The sequence below is a fragment of the Neofelis nebulosa genome, chromosome X (genome assembly GCF_028018385.1).
Source record: "Neofelis nebulosa isolate mNeoNeb1 chromosome X, mNeoNeb1.pri, whole genome shotgun sequence".
NCBI lineage: Eukaryota > Metazoa > Chordata > Mammalia > Carnivora > Felidae > Neofelis > Neofelis nebulosa.
Window position 1 is genome coordinate 36,077,083 of NC_080800.1, and position 19,729 is coordinate 36,096,811.

Consider the following 19,729-nt stretch of genomic DNA (forward strand, 5'->3'; position numbering starts at 1 on the left):
CACACACTCTCTTCAGGAAATTCTTAGGCTAACACCTAATATCACACTGATGAACCTGAGGAAATAGAACAATTAAAAGTAAAATGGATGCTTCACCAAAGAAGATAAAGGGATGGCAAATAAAACACATGAAAAGATATTTGATATCATCAGTCATTAGGACAGCATAAATTAAGATGACAATAAAATACCACTACACAGGGGCGCCTGGGTGGCGCAGTCGGTTAAGCGTCCGACTTCAGCCAGGTCACGATCTCGCGGTCCGTGAGTTCGAGCCCCGCGTCGGGCTCTGGGCTGATGGCTCGGAGCCTGGAGCCTGTTTCCGATTCTGTGTCTCCCTCTCTCTCTGCCCCTCCCCCGTTCATGCTCTGTCTCTCTCTGTCCCAAAAATAAAAAAAAAAAAAAAAAAAAAAAAATACCACTACACATCTATCAGAATGGCTAAAATTTTTTTTAGCCAAGGGCTGGCAAGAATGCAGAGCATCTAGAACTCTCTTGTATTGCCAACAGATATGCAAAATGGCCCGGCCAATTTGCAAAACAGTTTGGCAGTTTTTTATAAAGCTGGACATACACTGATCATATAACTTAACCCAACAATCCCACTAGTTATTTATCCAAAAGAAGTGAAAACTTAAGATCACAAAGAAACCTATATACAAACCTATATAGCAGCTTTATAATTGCCCCAATTGGAAATAACCCAGATGTCCTATCACCAGAGACTGGTTAAATAAACCATCCATACCATGAAATACTACTCCAATTAAAGGAATATTTGTTTTTATTTTTTAAAGTTTACTTATTTATTTTGAGAGACAGACAGAAGGAGGAGAGAGAGAGAGGATCCCAAGCAGGCTCCACACTGTCAGCGCAGAGCCCGACACGGGGTTCAAACTCATGAACTGCGAGATGATGACCTGAGCTGAAACCAAGAGTTGGACGCTTAACCAACTGAGCCACCCAGGCACCCCAATTAAAGGAATGAACTATAACACCACCACAGTATGGGTGGAAATCAAAGGCATTATGCTGAGTGAAAGAAACTAGATCGATGGGCAAACCCATAAAGACAGAAAACAGGGGGCGCCTGGGTGGCTCCGTCGGTTAAGCGTCCGACTTCGGCTCAGGTCATGATCTCGCAGTCTGTGGGTTCGAGCCCCGCGTCGGGCTCTGTGCTGACAGCTCGGAGCCTGGAGCCTGTTTCAGATGCTGTGTCTCCCTCTTTCTCTGACCCTCCACTGTTCATGCTCTCTGTCTCAAAAATAAATAAACATTTAAAAAAATTAAAAAAAAAAAAAAAAAGACAGAAAACAGGTCAGTGGTCACCAGCTGAAAGTGGGAGGAGGGTTTAATTATAGAGATGCAGCACTAGGGCATTTTGGGGGTAATGGATCTGTGTTCTGCTGAGATGGGGATTACAACAGTGTATGCATTTATTCCAACTCAAACACAAAAAGTCTAAATTTTTCCTGTATGTAAATTACATCTTAAAGCTGACAAAAGTAAAATGGCAGAAAGACATTTAAAGGTAGCAAGCCTTGGGGAGCCTGGGTGGCTCAGTCGGTTAAGCATCTGACTTCAGCTCAGGTCACGATCTCACGGTTCATGAGTTCGAGCCCCGCATGGGGCTCTGTGCTGACAGCTCAGAGCCTGGAGCCTGCTTCAGATTCTGTGTCTCCCTCTTTCTCTGCCCCTCCCCCGCTCACATTCTGTCTGTCTGTCTCTCTCTCTCTCTCTCTCTCTCTCTCAAAAATAAACATTAAAAAAAATATTAAAGGTAGCAAGACTTTCCTCTGTACTTCTTAATGTCCGTGGTCATTTCCACTTCTATGAATGTATCACCCCTACGTGAGAAATAAGAAGGATGAAGAGAATGTACATTCAGTTTTGGTCTAAACCATGTGAAACAACTTACTGCTTTTCAATAAGACATTAGTCACTGAAACTAACATTTGGCTTCTGGTGATACTAAATAAGATCAGAAATACTAAAACCATTTTGTCCGTGGCTGTGTGTAAGGATCTTTGTGTGTTCATGGGTTTGATTATTATGCATCTATTCTGAATATCATTTTATATGTAGAGTAGGCAGCTCACCAAGAGCGGAAACAATCCTTTGTCATGTATCAAATCTAGTTCTACAGCTGGGGTTTTAAATTCAGAAAAAAGTGAAATTCACATCACTGACAGACTTACTGCTCTGCTCTACATAAATAACACTAACAAGATATGTCAGGGTACACATGGCACTTTTTTTAAAAGATACTATCTTTTTAAAAATTTTACTTATTTATTTAATTTTTTTATGCTTATTTATTTTTGAGAGAGACAGAGCACAAGCAGGGGAGGAGCAGAAAAAGAGCAGGGGAGAGGAAGAGAGAGATGGAGACACAGAATCTGAAGCAGGCTCCAGGTTCTGAGCACAGAGCGTGACGCAGGGCTCGAACTCACAAACCATGAGATCATGACCTGAGCTGAAGTCGGACACTTAACTGACTGAGCCACCCCAGATGCCCCTTAAGATAATATCTTTTAAAAGTACAGCTCAAGACCTTAAAAAACTCACTCCTACGGGCGCCAGGGTGGCTCAGTCGGTTAAGTGTCTGACTTTGGTTCAGGTCATGGTCTCCTGGCTCATGGACTCAAGCCCTACGTCAGGCTCTGTGCTGACAGCTCAGAGCCTGGAGCCTGCTTTGGATTCTGTGTCTCCATCTCTCTCTTCCTCTTCCTCCCTCTGTGTCTGCCCCTCCCCCACTCGCTCTGTCTTTCTCTCTCAAATATAAACATCAAAAAAATAAAATAAAATTCAATCCTATTGCCTTCAACCAACAATCTCGAATTAAGTTTTTTAAACATCTTATATTCTTTGCCAAAAACATCTACTTAGTATAAACAGAAATTTCTATAAGCAGGGAAATATATTTAGGGTGAGTTCATATTTCAAATTCTTGCAAATTTTAACCAATTCAAAGATCTCAAAGAAACTAACTAGAAGACACACAGAAAGAGTGAAAAAAGAACGAGAAAGGATCTTACCATGCCCTGAAAGGTACATACATCAAAAGGATGAGAATATAAAGCTACTTCACTTCAGCCAGCCCATATTTTAAAAAGCTGCATTATGCAAGTTAACATTTGATTAAAACCAATCAAGTTTCTCTGACACCAAGATATCCAAACATTCACAGTAGTTGCTTTCAAAATTCTTCTTATATAGAGATGCTTCATCCAAAGCAGAAACTAGGCCTCACTACAGGAAAGATCCAAGAGTGAGGGATAGAGGCACACCTATATTCCCCAACCCTGCCTGATCATCGTACCGTTTCTTACACACATGATTTTCCTCTCTCCCCTACCCCTACCTCCTAGGTTGAAAATCACTAAACTTAAATATCCAATAAAATATATTTGTAAATTAAGTTAAGCAATAAATCATTTGAGATACTAAGAGAATGAACTGAATTCGATCACCCAAATCACCCCTTTTCATACTTACAATGTAGTACTGTGGAAGACGGGTAAGTTTAATGAACAGCTTATTCTTAGAAAGGTTTCCAATAGGATGGGTTGAGTAATTGGACAGCTGCAATGTTTCACTGGTTAATGTAGGCAAATGTTTTATAGATTGTTTGCAACGCTGTTGTCCAAGCCAAAACCTTAATTGAAAGAAAATAATTTACGTCACAAAATCATAGATTCTTCTGTGTGCAACTCATTTGTAAATTGATTACTGAAGACCACTAAAAAATAACAACCTGAAACTTAACTGCTAGTAAAAAGACACATAACCGTACCGATGAATCATTTCTCCAGTTTTACATTGGTCTGTTAGTTCTAGTTCTTTTTCTTTGTTTTTAGAGACAGAGTGACAGTGGGGGACAGGGGCAGAGGGAGAGAAAGAGAATCTCAGGTAGGCTTCACACTCACCACAGAGCCCGATGCAGGGCTTGATCCCACGACTCTGGGATCATGACCAGAACCAAAATCAAGAATCGGATGCTCAACTGACTGAGTCACTCAAGCGCCCCTGTTAGTTCTAGCTCTAGTTTAAGGAATTGAAACTGCAATGTGAATGATTTTGATTAGTTATAAGGAAGAATTAACTAGTATTAAGGCTGGGACACTGTAGAAGTTTATTACAGAGGAGGACAGATTTCCTAGGGTTTATTAAGACAGCAATAACTAACCTCAACATCTTTCATAAAATGCCTTTAGTGTTTATAAAACAAAGAGAAAACAATAAATAGGTATAAAGGTGCCTAATTTTTCTTAAAAAAATTTTTTTAATGTTTATTTTTGAGAGAGCGTGTGCGCGTGCGCAAGCTGGGTACCGGCAGACAGAGACAGAGACACAAAATCTGAAGCAAGATCCAGGCTCTGAGCCGTCACCACAGAGCTCAAGGCGGGACTTGAACCCACGAACCGTGATGACATGACCTGAACCGACTGAGCCACCCAGGTGCCTCAAAGGTGCCTACTTTTTTTAGTATCACTGGAGATATACAGTCCTAGTTGTTATACTGTGTATGTGTAAAGTGATAGGTACATATAGCGGGTGCCAGGAAGGTATTAATTACCTTCTTTCCCTCCTCTCTCTCAGTTCAGCCACCAGATTTCAGTTTGAAGCTTTTTATAATATTCCTCTCACTTATTTCATTAGCTGTCCTTGAGGCTAGACACTGTGTGTGTGTGCGTGTGTATAAGATACGTGAAAAAGAGATCAAATGACTGGGTCACAAACTTTCACTGATTCACAATGAAGTAACTACAGAAAATAAGAATACGCATTTAGAAACTTTTCACAGCAATGTAACAATTATCACAACATCCCAGCTCACGATCAGTAGGCTCACCTTGCTGAACAGGGTACAGACCCGTCCGGGTGCTGCTGCACTGGTGTGGTGAGCTGCGTGTGGCACCGACCCTGTGCTAGTCACATGCAGTAAAACCTAACATATGATGTTTGAAGGCTAGCTTGTCAACTATTACCCAAAAATGTAGAAGGTCGAGGAACCTGTGTTTTTCCCCACCGAAAAAACAAATTTAACTGCAACATCACAGAATCAATTGCTAGAACTGGCCACAAATGAAGAAATGAAGAAAAATCTTGAAAATACAACCATACTTGCTTCATTTTAAGGTAGAAGTTAAAAATGGATATTCTGAACTTGCTAAAACTGCTTTCAAATCTCTACTTCCAGTCCCATCAACAAGTGAGACTGTGAGACTGGTATCCCTATTATGTTTGTTTTTAAAAGAAAAACAGAAAAAGATACACATTATCTCCTGTGACGAGCATCATCATCAATCCAACTTAGATAAGTTACAACAAGCATGAAACAAGCTCATTTGTCACCTTAAAAATTCTACACAATGTAAATTCTAAATATATATAAACGTGTATTCATACGAATTGTAAACACAACATACTCTTTTCAAAGCACACATGGAATGGCCATTTTACTCAACCTTTTGTCTTATTACGATTTCATGGGACAAAAGAGTGACTTTTCTACATTAACTGCCTGTGTACACTTCCAATGAAAAACGTGTAGAGATTTTTTCATTTTTATATTGTTTGTTCTGATTATATTTGTTGAGATGCAATTCTGTCTGTTGATCCTTACAATAAAAAAATTGGGGCTTTTATTTATTTTTTAAGTTTGTTTATTTATTTTGAGAGAGAGACAGAGAGAGCAAGCAGGGGAGGGGCAGAAAGAGAGGGAGAAAGGGAATCCCAAGCAGGCTCCGTCGTGTCAGTGCAGGCTTGATCCCACAAACCGTTGAGATCATGACCTGAGCCAAAATCAAGAGTCATATGCTCAACCGACTGAGCCACCCAGGCGCCCTGGGGCTTATATTTTATACATGTTTTTTCATTTCCTTTTTCTACAATTTGTTTTCATTGCATATGACAAGAAAGGTGATCACATGAACAGATGCTCAGAATCATTTGTCATTAGAAAACTGTAAACTAAAACCACAATGCAATACCTCATCACACTTACCAGGATGGCTATAGTCAAAAATGGTAACAAGCTTCAGCAAGGACTCAGGGAAATGGAAACCCTCAAATATTGCTGATGTGATTTTAAAATGGCATAGCTACTCTGGAAACTAGTTTGGCAGTTTCTTCAATAAGCTAAACATAAATGTACTGTATGACCCAGCAATTCTACTCTTAGTGGAATGAAAATGTTAAGTTCACATATAGACTTAGACATGACTATTCACAGCAGCATTACTCATAACAGGCAAAAAGTGAAACAACCCACATGCCCATCAATTTAGGAATGGATAAACAATGTGGTATATATCCATATAACAGAATATTATTCAGCCACAAAAAGGAATTAAGCATCGATAACTGCTACAACATGGATGAACCTCAAAACATTATGCTAAGTGAAAGAAGCCAGTCACAAAAGACCACATACTTTATGATTCCCTTTCTATAAAATGTCCACACACACAAAAAAATCTATAAAAGCAGAAAGTAGATTCATAGTTGCCAGGGGCTGAAGTTGGGAATGAGGTTTAACTGTAAATGAACACCTGCTTGGGGTGATGAAAATGTTCCAAATGTTCTAAAAATGGATTGTGATTATGGTTAAACTCAGTAAATTTACTACAAGTCATTGAATTACACACTTAAAATGGGTGAATTTTACGGTACGTAAATTATACCTCAATAAAGTTATTTCAAAAAATTAATGTCCCATGACAGATTAACAGATGAGCAATAAGCTGGTCATTCACCAAAGATCATTTGAGAAGCATGATTACAAGTGATAACCAGGGGACCTTTCTTATAAATTATGTGTTTAAGTACAGAGACACATTTGATAAGTTTAAGGCTTTGGGGACTTGGCCTTCTGGTTTTAGGTTATATTTCCTCTCGCTGGAACTGCCAGATAAACCACCTCAAGTTATGCAAGCTGTGAATTATTGAGCATTTAAGTATTTGAACCTTATTTGTTTAGCCAGAATGCACAACAATGCACCAAAAAATGCCAAAGCGCTAAAAATTTTGGAATTTGTTATTAGAGTATTCCTTACTCAGAGTAAGGAGTATCACTTTTCATACACAGTTAAACTAAACTGTGTTTAGTTTATTCAAAAGGAGGCTCATATAATATCACCAATCTGGTTGGCATTAAAAATCACATCTCGTTAACGAAAACACTACTTGATTATAGTGAAGCCTTCAAATATTTATACAACTCAAACTAGCAAAAGGAGAAGGGGTAGGCTAGATCACAAAGAACAGTCTAGCCCTCACCCCTTCTCCATTTGACAGTTTGGGTTTTGAGCTCCGCAATTTATTTTTATCCCTTGGAATTTTATTAATTTTAAAAGCGAGTTTGTTAGAGTTGCCATAATGGCACCTCTGTGTACCAGGGTGGCAATGAAACCTCACAGAATTGTCTTTAGCTCCATTTTCAATTTTATTTAGTTTGACAGTATGAAGCATTCAAAGGACTTTGAGACAATATTGAATGACAGTATTAGAGAAGCAGAAACAACTATTCTGAAGGGTCAGCTGGTAGATTCATACCATGAAGATTATCCTGGGTAAGAACAAATAAGACTATTGCAGAGAACACTAGAGTCAATAAAATCCATTGTGTAAGTGATTTGCAGAGTGCTTTTCCAGGAGGAACCATGGCGACGAGTGAAAGTTGAGTGTCATGCCCTTCATACCTGTATTTGCCCTAGAGGGGAACTGGATACAAAACATTGCTATCTTGGGCCTATTCCAAGACAATTTCGATTCCAAGTACCAAAAGGTGCTCAAGTTTCATGTCATAAACATTAAGGACAGTGACTGATCAAGAGTAATGATGGAGAAGAAAATATATCGTGTCAAAATAACTTTCCATTTTTAGTCTTGAGCTAAATAAATAAGCTTACTTAAGTTGTTGAATCCAAGGAATAATTCGTTTCATATCATCGTTCACAGACTTCTCCATGTCATCCAGCGTGGCCTGGTCTATAGAATATAGCACTTCATTAATTCGTTGCTTACACGAGGCACAAAATATTTAGGTAGCCCAGAACTTAAATGAAAATTATTGTTTTAGGCAAAAATTAGTGTTATTTTTGAGTCAGAGAAAAACTAAACTAAATCCATCATTAGGCATAAATTAACCTAATTTGTTTTCTCTCTTTAACATTTAGGGAGAGTTATAGTTAAGACAACTGATTAATAGCAAATATACATTAGCAGGAAGAACAAGTAACAAACACATGAACTCATTATCTGCCTGCATTTCAATTCCCAAACCCTAGGCCTAGTTAATTAATATTTTTAACTTGCATGTATTTCTAACTCATAGTATTACCAAACTTAGAACCTTAAAAATGTAAAAACTGTAAAACTCCACTAAAATATTTATTTATTCAACACAAATGGTTTCTGGCATAAGCAAGAGCTGTTGGCTGAAGTTCAGCTTCCTAAATGTCACCTAGAATTTTTAATGACACCGAAAAAATGCTAACAATAGCACGTTTTGAACAAAAGCAAAATATACAATGATTTCAGCTCAAGAAAAAAAGTATAAGAAAATTAGTGCAGCATTGCCATGGTTTAATTGTACCCCCCAAAATTCGTATGTCGAAGCCCTCACTCCTAATGTGATGATGGTATTTAGAGATGGGGTCTTTGGGAGATAATCAGGTTTAGATGAGGTCATGAGGGTGGCACTGTCTTGATGGGATTAGTGCCCTTATAAGAAGAGTCACCAGAGAGCTTGCTCTCCTCTTCTGCCGTGATGACAGGGAGAAGGCCTGGGCCTACGAGCCAGGAACAGAACCCTCACCATAATCTGACCATGCCGGCAACCTGATTTTATGCTTCCAAACTCTAATACTATGATAAAATAAATTTCTTTCTTTTTAACAACCTACTCTGTGGTCCTTTGTTATGGCAGCCTCAGCTAAAATAAGCATATATCCCCTAAAACAAGAATGACTGCCAACAGGTAACTTTTTTTGGTTTCTCTCAGTTTTACATGGTCATCTTCTTTATCTATGAGTGTGTACTGTGTAAACAGTCAAGAAAACAGTAAAGCAAAAAAAATTCTGAAGGATGAACAACAGCTGCCTTGTGGTTCAAAACCACAGTTAAACGGTAGTTCATAAGTGTGTCACTAATAAGCCATCATAAATGCGATGTGATTCAAAGTAATGAAGCCAGTTTTCCATGAACGGTTCATAGAAAAAGCTATCTTTTTTTTCTTAAGTTTATTTATTTTTTTAGTAATCTCTACACCCAATGTGTGGGGCTCAAACTCACGACCCCGAGATCAAGAGTCAAATGCTCCTCCGACTGAGCCAGCCAGGCTCCCTGAAACACTTACCTTTACAGCTATATGAGCAGAAAATCATTTATTTTCACTCATCTAGCTTAATATTAATTTCAAATGGTAAATGTGCTAATATATTCAAGAACACTGTTCCATTAGCAATACAAAAACACTACGTTCCAAGTAGTTCATCATTTCAGAACACCAACTTGGTAACAGAACATGGTAAATCAAACTTTAATTTCGACTGTGTTTAACTCAGAAATATAAACATCCTTTCTTTCAGGATTCTGTACCCTAAGTCATCTTTTAGATGTTTATACTGTCATTCGTATATGTTCTTTAGCCATTAGAATCCCTTGTAGTCATTTCCATGTCACCTGACTGTTAGTGGTAAAACAGTTCATCTAAAAACCATCAGCCATCACCATTATTACTTCTACATAAGAGAAACAACATAAATGTACTTCATACTGGGAAATTTAACTTCTGGGAAGAGAAAATCCCAGGCAGGGTTAAAATTGGCCCCAAGGAACAGACATCAGCCAGAGTCATTCCTTCCACATCTACTTTCTGTACTGCTGATACCACCCCTTCCCAATACCTAATGGCAGAAAAATTTTGTTTTGCTTTTGTCAAAATATTTTTCCTTACACTGAGTGACCATGTCATTGGGTAACTTACCAAGTCCATAAAGCATCAATTGAAACATTCCAGAATGCAAGTCCACAAAAATGTGTAGACACTCCGAGTTACCGCAGGGCTCCAAGATGGGAACGACAAGAGCTGGAAGTGCAGTCTCTATGGAGGCTGAACAGTTAAGAATGAAAAAGTGTATTTCTATCTGAATATTTTCCACAAAACATCATTTCTCCGTGTGTAGAAACAAACCAACTATCAAACAATCCTGAATATCAGAGGAAAAACATGATTTTGCAAAACTGGACTGGTACTATTATGTCAATTAGTAGCTCAAAAGGAAGAATGTATTCCTCAGGGTGACTTGAAACGAACATACCCATCTCAACCGCTGCAGCAAAAAAAATCCCAGGATTCCTTTAAAAAAAAGGTTAAAATAGCTAGGGAAAATATTAACTTCGTCAGTGAGCCGAGTTCTAGTTTTACTTTTCACTCAGTAATTACTAATAAGTTAGTTTTTAAGGATTTTCTTTTTGATACAGTGGGAAGAAAATGGTTTGGTAGACAGAATAAATTTCATCAACGGCCTAAATATTTTCAATGTCATTCCTCACAAAGAGAGGTTTTCTGGCAATTAGGGCCCATGTTGTTTAAGAAAAACACTTGAAAACCATTAAACATTATTGTTTATATAGGAAAAACATTTTTTTCTTCACGTTACTTCTATACCTCATTTTCAAGTCACAGATGAAATAAGAACATAAGCAATTGTTACACACAAGGTCCCAAGGCTGCCAATATACTCGTTCTCAAGTTTCACAGTATTTCCACCTGGCCCAATTAACTCTTCCCTTAATCCCACAAGCTGGCATAACGAAATCCACTAAAGGAGCAGAGCATTCATTGAAATCACACCCCGTGCTGATCAGGTGGAGGAGTTCTAAAGAAATATGCTCTTCTAGTTATCATGGTCCTCTAATGCTACAGCACAGAAAAAAGGCAGACAGTGAGGAGAGTGGTTACACAGGCCCAGCCTTTCACCAGGTGTGACTCCTCTGTGCTACTCTGTTAAACAAGAACAGTAACATCTTCCTGTCCATGCCTTGGGTCCTTAGGAGGAAGAAATGACAAGTTTGAAAAGGTGCCTTACAAAGCAAAGTGCTCAACAATGTACATTGTCTATACCCCTTTCATGAATCAAAGAAACAAGCCAAACCCTCTCATCAGGAATCTGCACAATAATGAAAATGGGCAGAGTTACCACTGGTGCTATCAATACAAAGAAATTATCAAACGAGTTAATAAAGCAAAGAGAGCTGCAGGAGACATATTTAATCAGATGAAAACAAACTGCTTTCCAGTCCATCTACTACATTTGTGAAGAACTGTTGAACATACAGGGCCAGCAGAGCTCTCACCTAAAACACACACACACATACACACACACGAAAGAACAAATAGGTACAAACAGAAATTCCTCTTACAATATCTTATAACTCAGAGCAGGAGGACAAATTAGTTCAAATGATGTTTTGCTGAATTTACCAGGTTAATATAATAAATGGTGCTTACAGATCTGAAGCAGGGTTGCTAGGTTTCCACACCTATCTGGACTGTTAATAATTCCCAATGGAGAAGGAATGTATTCTTAGTGTAGTAATGGTGTAAAACTAATTCTGACAATTGGGATAACAATGATCATTCCAATCTAATTATCAAAATTGAGTATTCTTGAAAAGACAGGGCATTAGAGAAGAATATAGAAAGCACAGTCCAAAAGATAAAACATACTTTGATGTATCTCTAATGACTGCCAATGTCCACATTTTTCTTTGCAAAAAATAAAATATATAAGGCCCTAAGCATTTAAAGGCAACTGGCTTGAAGGTATCAAAAATGGCAAAACTTAAAACACAGAAGGGAGAGTTAAAGGTTGTGCAAGATGACAGGATGGTACACTGCTCTTTCCTGAAACAGAAATATATACACATCTCCTTTTTGATTTCTCCCTATTTATCAAGGACAAAATGAGGAATGGACCAATACATAGTAATGTAAAGTGTGAAGACTAAAGAGAAGCAACTAAAGCCCAGGTAGGAATAGCTGCGTGTGGTTCTCGGCTTCTGAACTGCCCTGGATACCTTGATTCTGGCTCTGACAGAGCACAACACAAGGGAGACTCCCCTGGCTTTCAAGAGACAGGAATGCTGCAAGCGAGGCCACCTGGGGCAAGTGACCTGAAGTGCCTTGTACTGCCTTTTTTGACCTTCTCTCCAAAGTTCTGCCTACTCTCCCTTGAGACATTCCCACCCCCATGAAACCACATGCTGCCATCTAGACCGTCCAAACCTGCTATCTGTACATTCCCCTAGCCCTCCCTTGAAATGCTCCATTGTCCAAGCTACTCACTTCCTTGGCTTATTCCAGGGAGGAGCTGGAAGAAAAGCCAGGTGATTAAGGGTGATTGCACAAAGGGATTCCAAGAACAGCCCTAGGTCCCAGTAAAGGATTTGACTAAAGCATGCTTTCCCATCACAAAAGGGATCAAGTAAGACTACACGAAGAATACAAATGCATGAACATGAATTTTAAAAACAAGCTAAAGCATAGGTAATAAAATGGTGGGTCAGCAGGCCCTTTCCTATAATGGCCCTCATATCCACAACTGTTCTGATTAAAGCAGGTCTGAGGGGCCCAACCCCACACACAAGCACCGACCTCTCCTCCAAAACACAGTCTCCAAAGCACCCTTCTCTCACACCCAGAATTCTACAGACACCTAGAACTAGAAAACCGATGCTGGAGCACACTCCCACTAGAGTCAGAGATCTAGGAAGAGCCTGGACTAACATCCTTGAGTTACAGATGAGAATGGAGCCCAAAGAATGCTACTTGTTCAAGAGCATGCAGCTCAACTCACACCTTCTGGCTGCCCAACCAGTGAGATCGCTACAAAATGGTGCTAAAGAAAAATCTTTGCAACTTACATTAACAAGACACAAAAGTACGTTTCTTATGTAAACACCTGGTCACTCTATTTTTCAAAGTAATTTAAGTATCTCCTGGGCAAACATACTGAGTTTTTACTTAAAACAAACTAAACCTTGTTTACAGATGATACTAAATTAAACCAGAGCTTATCAAAATATCAAAAGATCACAAACCCTGATTTTCTACAATCCCAACAAATGAATTTTAGAATTTTACTATTTTGAAAAATCAGAAATAAAAAAAAAATTGGTACCTAATAGGGTTCTTTACGAACGAAAGGTATATTTCAACAGGGTGCCAAGACTACTAAATGGGAAAACTTTATTTTTTCACCAAATGTTACTGGAATGACTGTGTATCCCCCTACAAAAGAATGCAGTTGGACCACCACTTCATACCACATACAAACATTAACTCAAAAAGTAATCTAAATGTAAGAGCTAAAACTACTCAACAGAAGATGTTTAAGAATCATTAGGGAGATTCAAATCAAAACCACAAAGAAATACCAGTTCACACCCACCAGAACGGCTAAAAACAAAAAGGACAATAACAGGTCTTGGTAAATATTCAAAGAAACTGGAACCCTCAAACACTACTGGTGGTGGGATTAAGAGGTGGTGTTAAACATGTAAAAAGGTAAAACAGAGTCACCATATGACCCAGCCCTTCCACTACTAGGTACATGGCCAGGAGAAATGAAAACAAGTCCACACAAAAACCTGTACAAGAACGTTCATAGCAGTGTTATTCATCATAGGGGGGAAAAAAAGTGGAAGGAACCCCATCAACGATGAATGGATAAATAAAATGTGGTATATCCATGCAATGGATTGTTTGACAATAAAAATGAAGTACCAAAGCATGCTTTAATATACACAAACCTCAAAAACGTTATGCTAACAACAATATGCAGAAGACCACACATTATATGATTTCATTTATCTGAAATGTCCAGAACAGGCAATTCTATAGAGACAGAAGGTAGATTAGTGGTTGCCAAGAGCTGAGGGGAGGGATGAATAGGGGAGTGACTGCTAATGGATACGGAGTTTCTTTGGGGGATGATGAAAATGTTCTAAAATTAGACTGTGGAGACAGTTGTACAACTTGAGTATGTTAAAGAAAAAAACCACTGAATGAGTGAATTGTATGCAAATTATACCTCAAAACTATTACTAAAAAAGAACAAAACAGGAGGGTGGTTATGTGTGCTTTCTAACCCCAATGAAAGTTTTTGTTTGTTTTTTTTTTTGAAAGTTTTGATTATATTTCCTAATCAGAAAATTTAGGTCTGTATTTATAACATCTTTGCTTGAGGGATTCAAGTGGGGGCAGGGGGATGAGGACTTCCATGTACCTTATAATTAAAATCATCAAGACTTGATAAATCTAATGTTAAGCCCTGTTGGGGCTAGTGAACATGCCCCCTCAAAATAGATTAAAACACTACATTCATTCATCAGATGTCTAGCATACTTTGTATTTAAGGCCTGCACTTGTTTAGTTAAGCTGTTTCCACTTAGTCTTTAGTCTGTCTCAGACCCTCTTTCACACCTCTGTTCTTTCACTTTCTTTGAATGACTATGTATTCTGAATACAAATTTATTTTCCTGTCTGTCCTCTCTTCAGGCAGTATTTTTAGCTAATTCGTCAAAGTGGTACCGAAGAAGCTGCTTTTTTAAGTATAATGGATTGAGCCGGGCTCTGTGACGATGCAACGCAGTACTTTAGCTACCACAGTTATTAAAGACATCATTTTTACGGCACTTCACATACATCGTTTCACTTAATTAAAGGCTGTTCACTGTGGGCACAAGGTCATCACAACCAAAAACTGAGGTAGGGATAGTGTATGCTCATAATACTGTGAAACTATTACTAGAATGAAAGCACTTACTTTCTAAATGATTGTTCCCCGAAGCTCTAAACGTACTTACTAAGTGAACTTAGAAGATTTTTCGCTATGAGTGTATATGTGTTTCTTATTTGAGGCCTGCTCATGTATTAACAACTAAATAAAAATCTTTAAAAAGACAAAGGATAAATTCTGCTTCACTCAAAGAGACATATTTTATAAATAACATCATAAGTATCTGCAAAGCTACCTTATTCTTAGAAGATGACCTAAAAGAAATGATTCATATTCAAATGTTAAAATAACTTCCATTTCAATAGGAAAAAAAAATTTAAGGAGGTTCAATATGCATACCTTTAAAAAAGAAGGCCAAACTAAATAATTAAAAAGAAAATTAGAGAAAAATTTGGACAAGCTTGGTAGATCACAAGTTAAAATGCAGAAATGCCCAACTCCACAACAAAACCAGGAAAAAAGTCTAATTAAGAAAGACGTTTCATAAAATAAAAGTGGATACTAATGAAAACAAAAGAAAGGTGGAAATGCCAGTTTAAAAGAACCTACAGTTTTCGTTGGCATTGAAGCCTCTCAGAATGGCCTTCAGCTCCTGGAGCTTCTGATGAGCTCGTGCATGGACGCTGTCAATCAGGAGCTTTTCTATTGATAAGTGATCAATCTGCATAAATAAGAACAGAATCATATGTGCAATTTAAACATTTTCACTTCAAAAGTCTGAGAGTAGATTACTGTGGCTCAAGGTAGTTCCTTTTAGAATCACAGAGTGTTAACCAGTAGAAGAAAGCAAACTTAAAGGTAAAAAAGATAAACTTAGATGGTATTGGGAGCTTAAAGACTACAGCTAACATTTTGGCAATTACAAATCAAGATAGGTTATGTACTGGTTATCAGTGATTAAATGTCAAACCTTAACAATAAAATGGTGATATGACCTAAATTTTAAAATGTGAAAGAACATCTTACGAATTATACATAACATTAGTTATTTAAAAAAACAAATGTGGGGCACCTAGGTGGCTCAGTTGTTTAAGCATCCAACTCTTGATTTCGGCTCAGGTCACGATCTCATGGTTCCTGAGATTGCGCTGATAGTGCAGAGGCCACTTGGGATATTCTCTCTCTCTCTCTCTCTCTCTCTCTCTCTCTCTCTCTCCCTCTGCCCCTCCCCCACTTGCATGCGTGTACTCTCTCTCAAAATAAATAAACATTAAAAAACCCCACAAATGCAAAAGCATAACATTTACATAAAACAAGTTTAATAAAGGGTTTTAGGAACAATCAGGTATTTTATCTTTTTATTTTAATATTCATTTCTTTTTGAGACAGAGACAGTTGAGAGAGACAGACAGAGTATGAGCAGGGGAAGGGGCAGAGGGAGAGGGAGAGACAGAATCCAAAGCAGGCTCCAGGCTGTCAGCTGTCAGCACAGAGCCCCACGTGGGGCTCGAACTCACGAACTGTGAGGTCATGACCCCAGCCGAAGTAGGCGCTCAACTGACTGAGCCACTCAGGCGCCCCCTTTATTATTTTTTAAGTAGGCTCCATGCCTGGTGTGGAGTCCAACACGGGGCCTGTGCTCATGACCCTGAAATCAAGACCCGAGCTGAGATCAAGAGTAGGACACTTAACTGAATGAGCCACCCAGGTGCCCCACCATGTATTTTAAAGAATGTGTTAAAAGTTTAAGAATAAAGTGTAAGTTATATACATTCATTTAATCAAACCAATATTAAAATACATTGAGATCTCTTACCTTCATGGCTCTTTCTACTAATTTGGAATCAGAAGCTGGCAAAGGAGGATCATGAAAAATCTGTAAAGGCTTAGAGACATCATTTTCATCAATTTTAATTGTAACTTTGTGAACAGATGCCGTCCCTGTTTTTCTCCCAAGAACCTGTTGACTAAAGAGAAAAGAAATACTAATGATTTTTTTTCAACACAGCCTGTTAATTTTTGGAATAAAACAGAAACAATCTATTGTATGCCTTAGCCAGAGCCTAGAACATGATAGGCCCTCAATGTTTGTGGAGGGAATAATTTAATATTGAGAAGACAGCTATTCTGTAATCCAACGCAGTATTTGATTTACATCCTTTTTAAAAAAAACAGACACAGAATTTAAAAACAAAACACACGTGGGGTGCCTGGGTGGTTCAGTCAGTTAAGCTTCTGACTTCGGCTCAGGTCATGATCTCACGGTTTGTGAGTTTGAGCCCCACATTGGGCTCTGTGCTGTCAGTTCACAGCCTGGAGCCTGCTTGGATCTGTGTCTCCCTCTCTCTCTCTGCCCCTCCCCCGCTCATGCTCTGTCTCTCTTGCTCTCAAAAATAAACATTAAAAAAAATTTTTAATAAATAAAAAATAAAAACACATGCACACAAAGAAATCTGAAAACAAAACAATCTGTCTTCTACATGGTGTCTATTTATCTCTAATTCCTTTACAGAAAATGAGAATCAAGCAAAGTTCAAACAGGGAATTGAGGATTATAAACAGCCTAATACTGATTTTCCCCAAAACTCTCCCTCAAAAAAGACATTAAGAGGCACAGTTCAAAATATAAAATTGTGATAAGCAAACATGTTTTAAAAACATACCCAACAATCTTAATGGTCTTTCAGCAATCTGGTATAAGGCCAGAGTAATCTAACTTTTTGAGAATAGCAAGTCTTAGTACAAACAGATGTCTACATATTTAAAACATGCCATGTTCTTTTTTTTATTTTATTAAAAATTTTTTTTCAACGTTTTTTATTTATTTTTGGGACAGAGAGAGACAGAGCATGAACGGGGGAGGGGCAGAGAGAGAGGGAGACACAGAATCGGAAACAGGCTCCAGGCTCCGAGCCATCAGCCCAGAGCCCGACGCGGGGCTCGAACTCACGGACCGCGAGATCGTGACCTGGCTGAAGTTGGACGCTTAACCGACTGCGCCACCCAGGCGCCCCAAAACATGCCATGTTCTAAGAAAGGAGTCAATTACAGATGTCTTATGTGGTTTATATGATACCATGGGACTTTACTATATAAAATCATGTTGCTAGAGGTACACAGCTATTGGTCTATAGTAAATCAGATGTAGGAAAGAAAAAGAGAAACATAAAGGATATTTACAGTCACAGCATGAACTTGCCAGAATCAATTTCACTTACTTCCAAACTGAGAGGGAGAGGCACTTGCCAGCATGGTACCTTTCCACCTGTACAAGGTCTCCCCACCGCTCTCGGATTAACATTAGAGTTTGGGAATGTAGCACTTCTAACTGAAGCGACAAGCAGAATGAATCTGATGGGGTTTGTTAAGCAAATTTAATAAATCACTACAAGGGCCAGTGAACTACAAGCAAACTTCATTTAACAACAGCTCTATTCCCCAAAAGCTGGCTATGAAGGAAATTTCTGGAATTCTATTTCTTTGATGACATATACTAAAAGGTGTGATCAACTGTGGCACAATTTTAGAAAAAGGTTTTATATTTCATTTTGAACCGACATAAACAAACTATAAGGCCCAGGTTGCCTGTGAATTCATCATGGTTTAGAGAATATGAGTAGAACAAATGGCACTATTTTCTCCCCTCTAGATTTCTTACTCATTTTTTTTTTACCAACAGTAAAATTTAAAACTTGGTCTATTACAGATGTATCACTATTCTCCACACTCACCAGTTCCCCAGCCCCATTTCTACTCCAAAAAAGGAAAGTTCAGGATAGGGGGTAAATGGAAATATGGGGAGGACAGGGACACACGAATTCCTTACAAACACAGGTCTCAAATTTCAAAAGGATACGTAGGCAGTTGTACATGTCCTGAAGAGGTTTTTCATCAGCAAAGAGTCTAGACTGCACCAGCTGATGGATAAAGTTGATTTGCATACTATGAACCAAGGCTCGCCCATCTTCCATTGGCAGGAGAAAAAAAGGCGGTAAACCAGAAAAGTGCATAGATCATATCATAGTACCAACTAAGGAAGAGTACACCGACTAACAATAAATTAAACAAACAAAAAAAGAACTGAAATTATCCATGGAAATCAGAGAACATTATACTTGAGAAACACTAAAATCTCCATGGAAAGTAAGTATGATTATCATAACATCTACTTCAAATTACAGAATAAATTGCCAAACATTTAGTACTCTGTAAGAATGTTTCAATAATATAAAAACACCAAACATCTGAATTAATATTTATGATTTAAATCAGTATTTATGATTTACCTCCCGTTTCCTTATCCTCAACTAGAATTTCTAGCTTGAGAAGACGCCATGGTACATCCGGATCATCTCCCATCACGGTCAAGGTGGCTTCAAATTCTCCCTCAACTCGAAACTTCACCCGGCCATTTGCTTTTAAAAGAAGAAGAAGAAGAAGTCTACTTTGCTAGAAAATAACCAGCTTCGGGGCGCCTGGGTGGCGCAGTCGGTTAAGCGTCCGACTTCAGCCAGGTCACGATCTCGCGGTCCGTGAGTTCGAGCCCCGCGTCAGGCTCTGGGCTGATGGCTCGGAGCCTGGAGCCTGTTTCCGATTCTGTGTCTCCCTCTCTCTCTGCCCCTCCCCCGTTCATGCTCTGTCTCTCTCTGTCCCAAAAATAAAATAAAAAAATAAAAAAATAAAAAAACGTTGAAAATAACCAGCTTCCCGCTAGCCTAGAACGTTCAATTTTGCTTACAAGAAATTTTAAATAGCTTGAAAGTTCTTTCAGAAGTGTCCAAAGAACTCAGTATTTCCTGGATAAGCAATAGCCAAAGGCAATGAACACTTCTAACATCAACTGACAATTTTCTCTTGAGGTATAACTCGGGCATCATCTCTCCTCCAGCCCCAGGTGATCTCCCTGTTCCCAGCTTCACATACCACCATTTTATCTCCAGGTACTAAAATTTTATCCCTTGGTACTAAAGAGAAAC

At 38.5% G+C, this 19,729-nt stretch overlaps 1 protein-coding gene and 1 long non-coding RNA gene across 3 annotated transcripts in view; one reads left to right on the forward strand and one right to left on the reverse strand.

Annotated features, from left to right (window-relative positions):
- Positions 1-19,201, forward strand: part of LOC131503068 (uncharacterized) — a 58,378-nt gene extending 39,177 nt beyond the window's left edge. The window contains exon 3 of the long non-coding RNA XR_009257297.1: positions 19,065-19,201. This is a non-coding gene — a long non-coding RNA (uncharacterized LOC131503068). The remainder of the gene's footprint in view (positions 1-19,064) is intronic.
- Positions 1-19,729, reverse strand: part of MED14 (mediator complex subunit 14) — a 66,493-nt gene that overhangs the window by 33,749 nt on the left and 13,015 nt on the right. For both annotated transcript variants that reach the window (XM_058714412.1, XM_058714411.1), the window contains exons 6-13: positions 19,040-19,168; positions 18,610-18,717; positions 17,972-18,104; positions 16,570-16,720; positions 15,363-15,474; positions 9,995-10,120; positions 7,917-7,995; positions 3,499-3,658 (exon numbers count right to left, since the gene is read on the reverse strand). In XM_058714412.1, the coding sequence (XP_058570395.1) occupies positions 3,499-3,658; positions 7,917-7,995; positions 9,995-10,120; positions 15,363-15,474; positions 16,570-16,720; positions 17,972-18,104; positions 18,610-18,717; positions 19,040-19,168 (998 nt within the window). The remainder of the gene's footprint in view (positions 1-3,498; positions 3,659-7,916; positions 7,996-9,994; positions 10,121-15,362; positions 15,475-16,569; positions 16,721-17,971; positions 18,105-18,609; positions 18,718-19,039; positions 19,169-19,729) is intronic.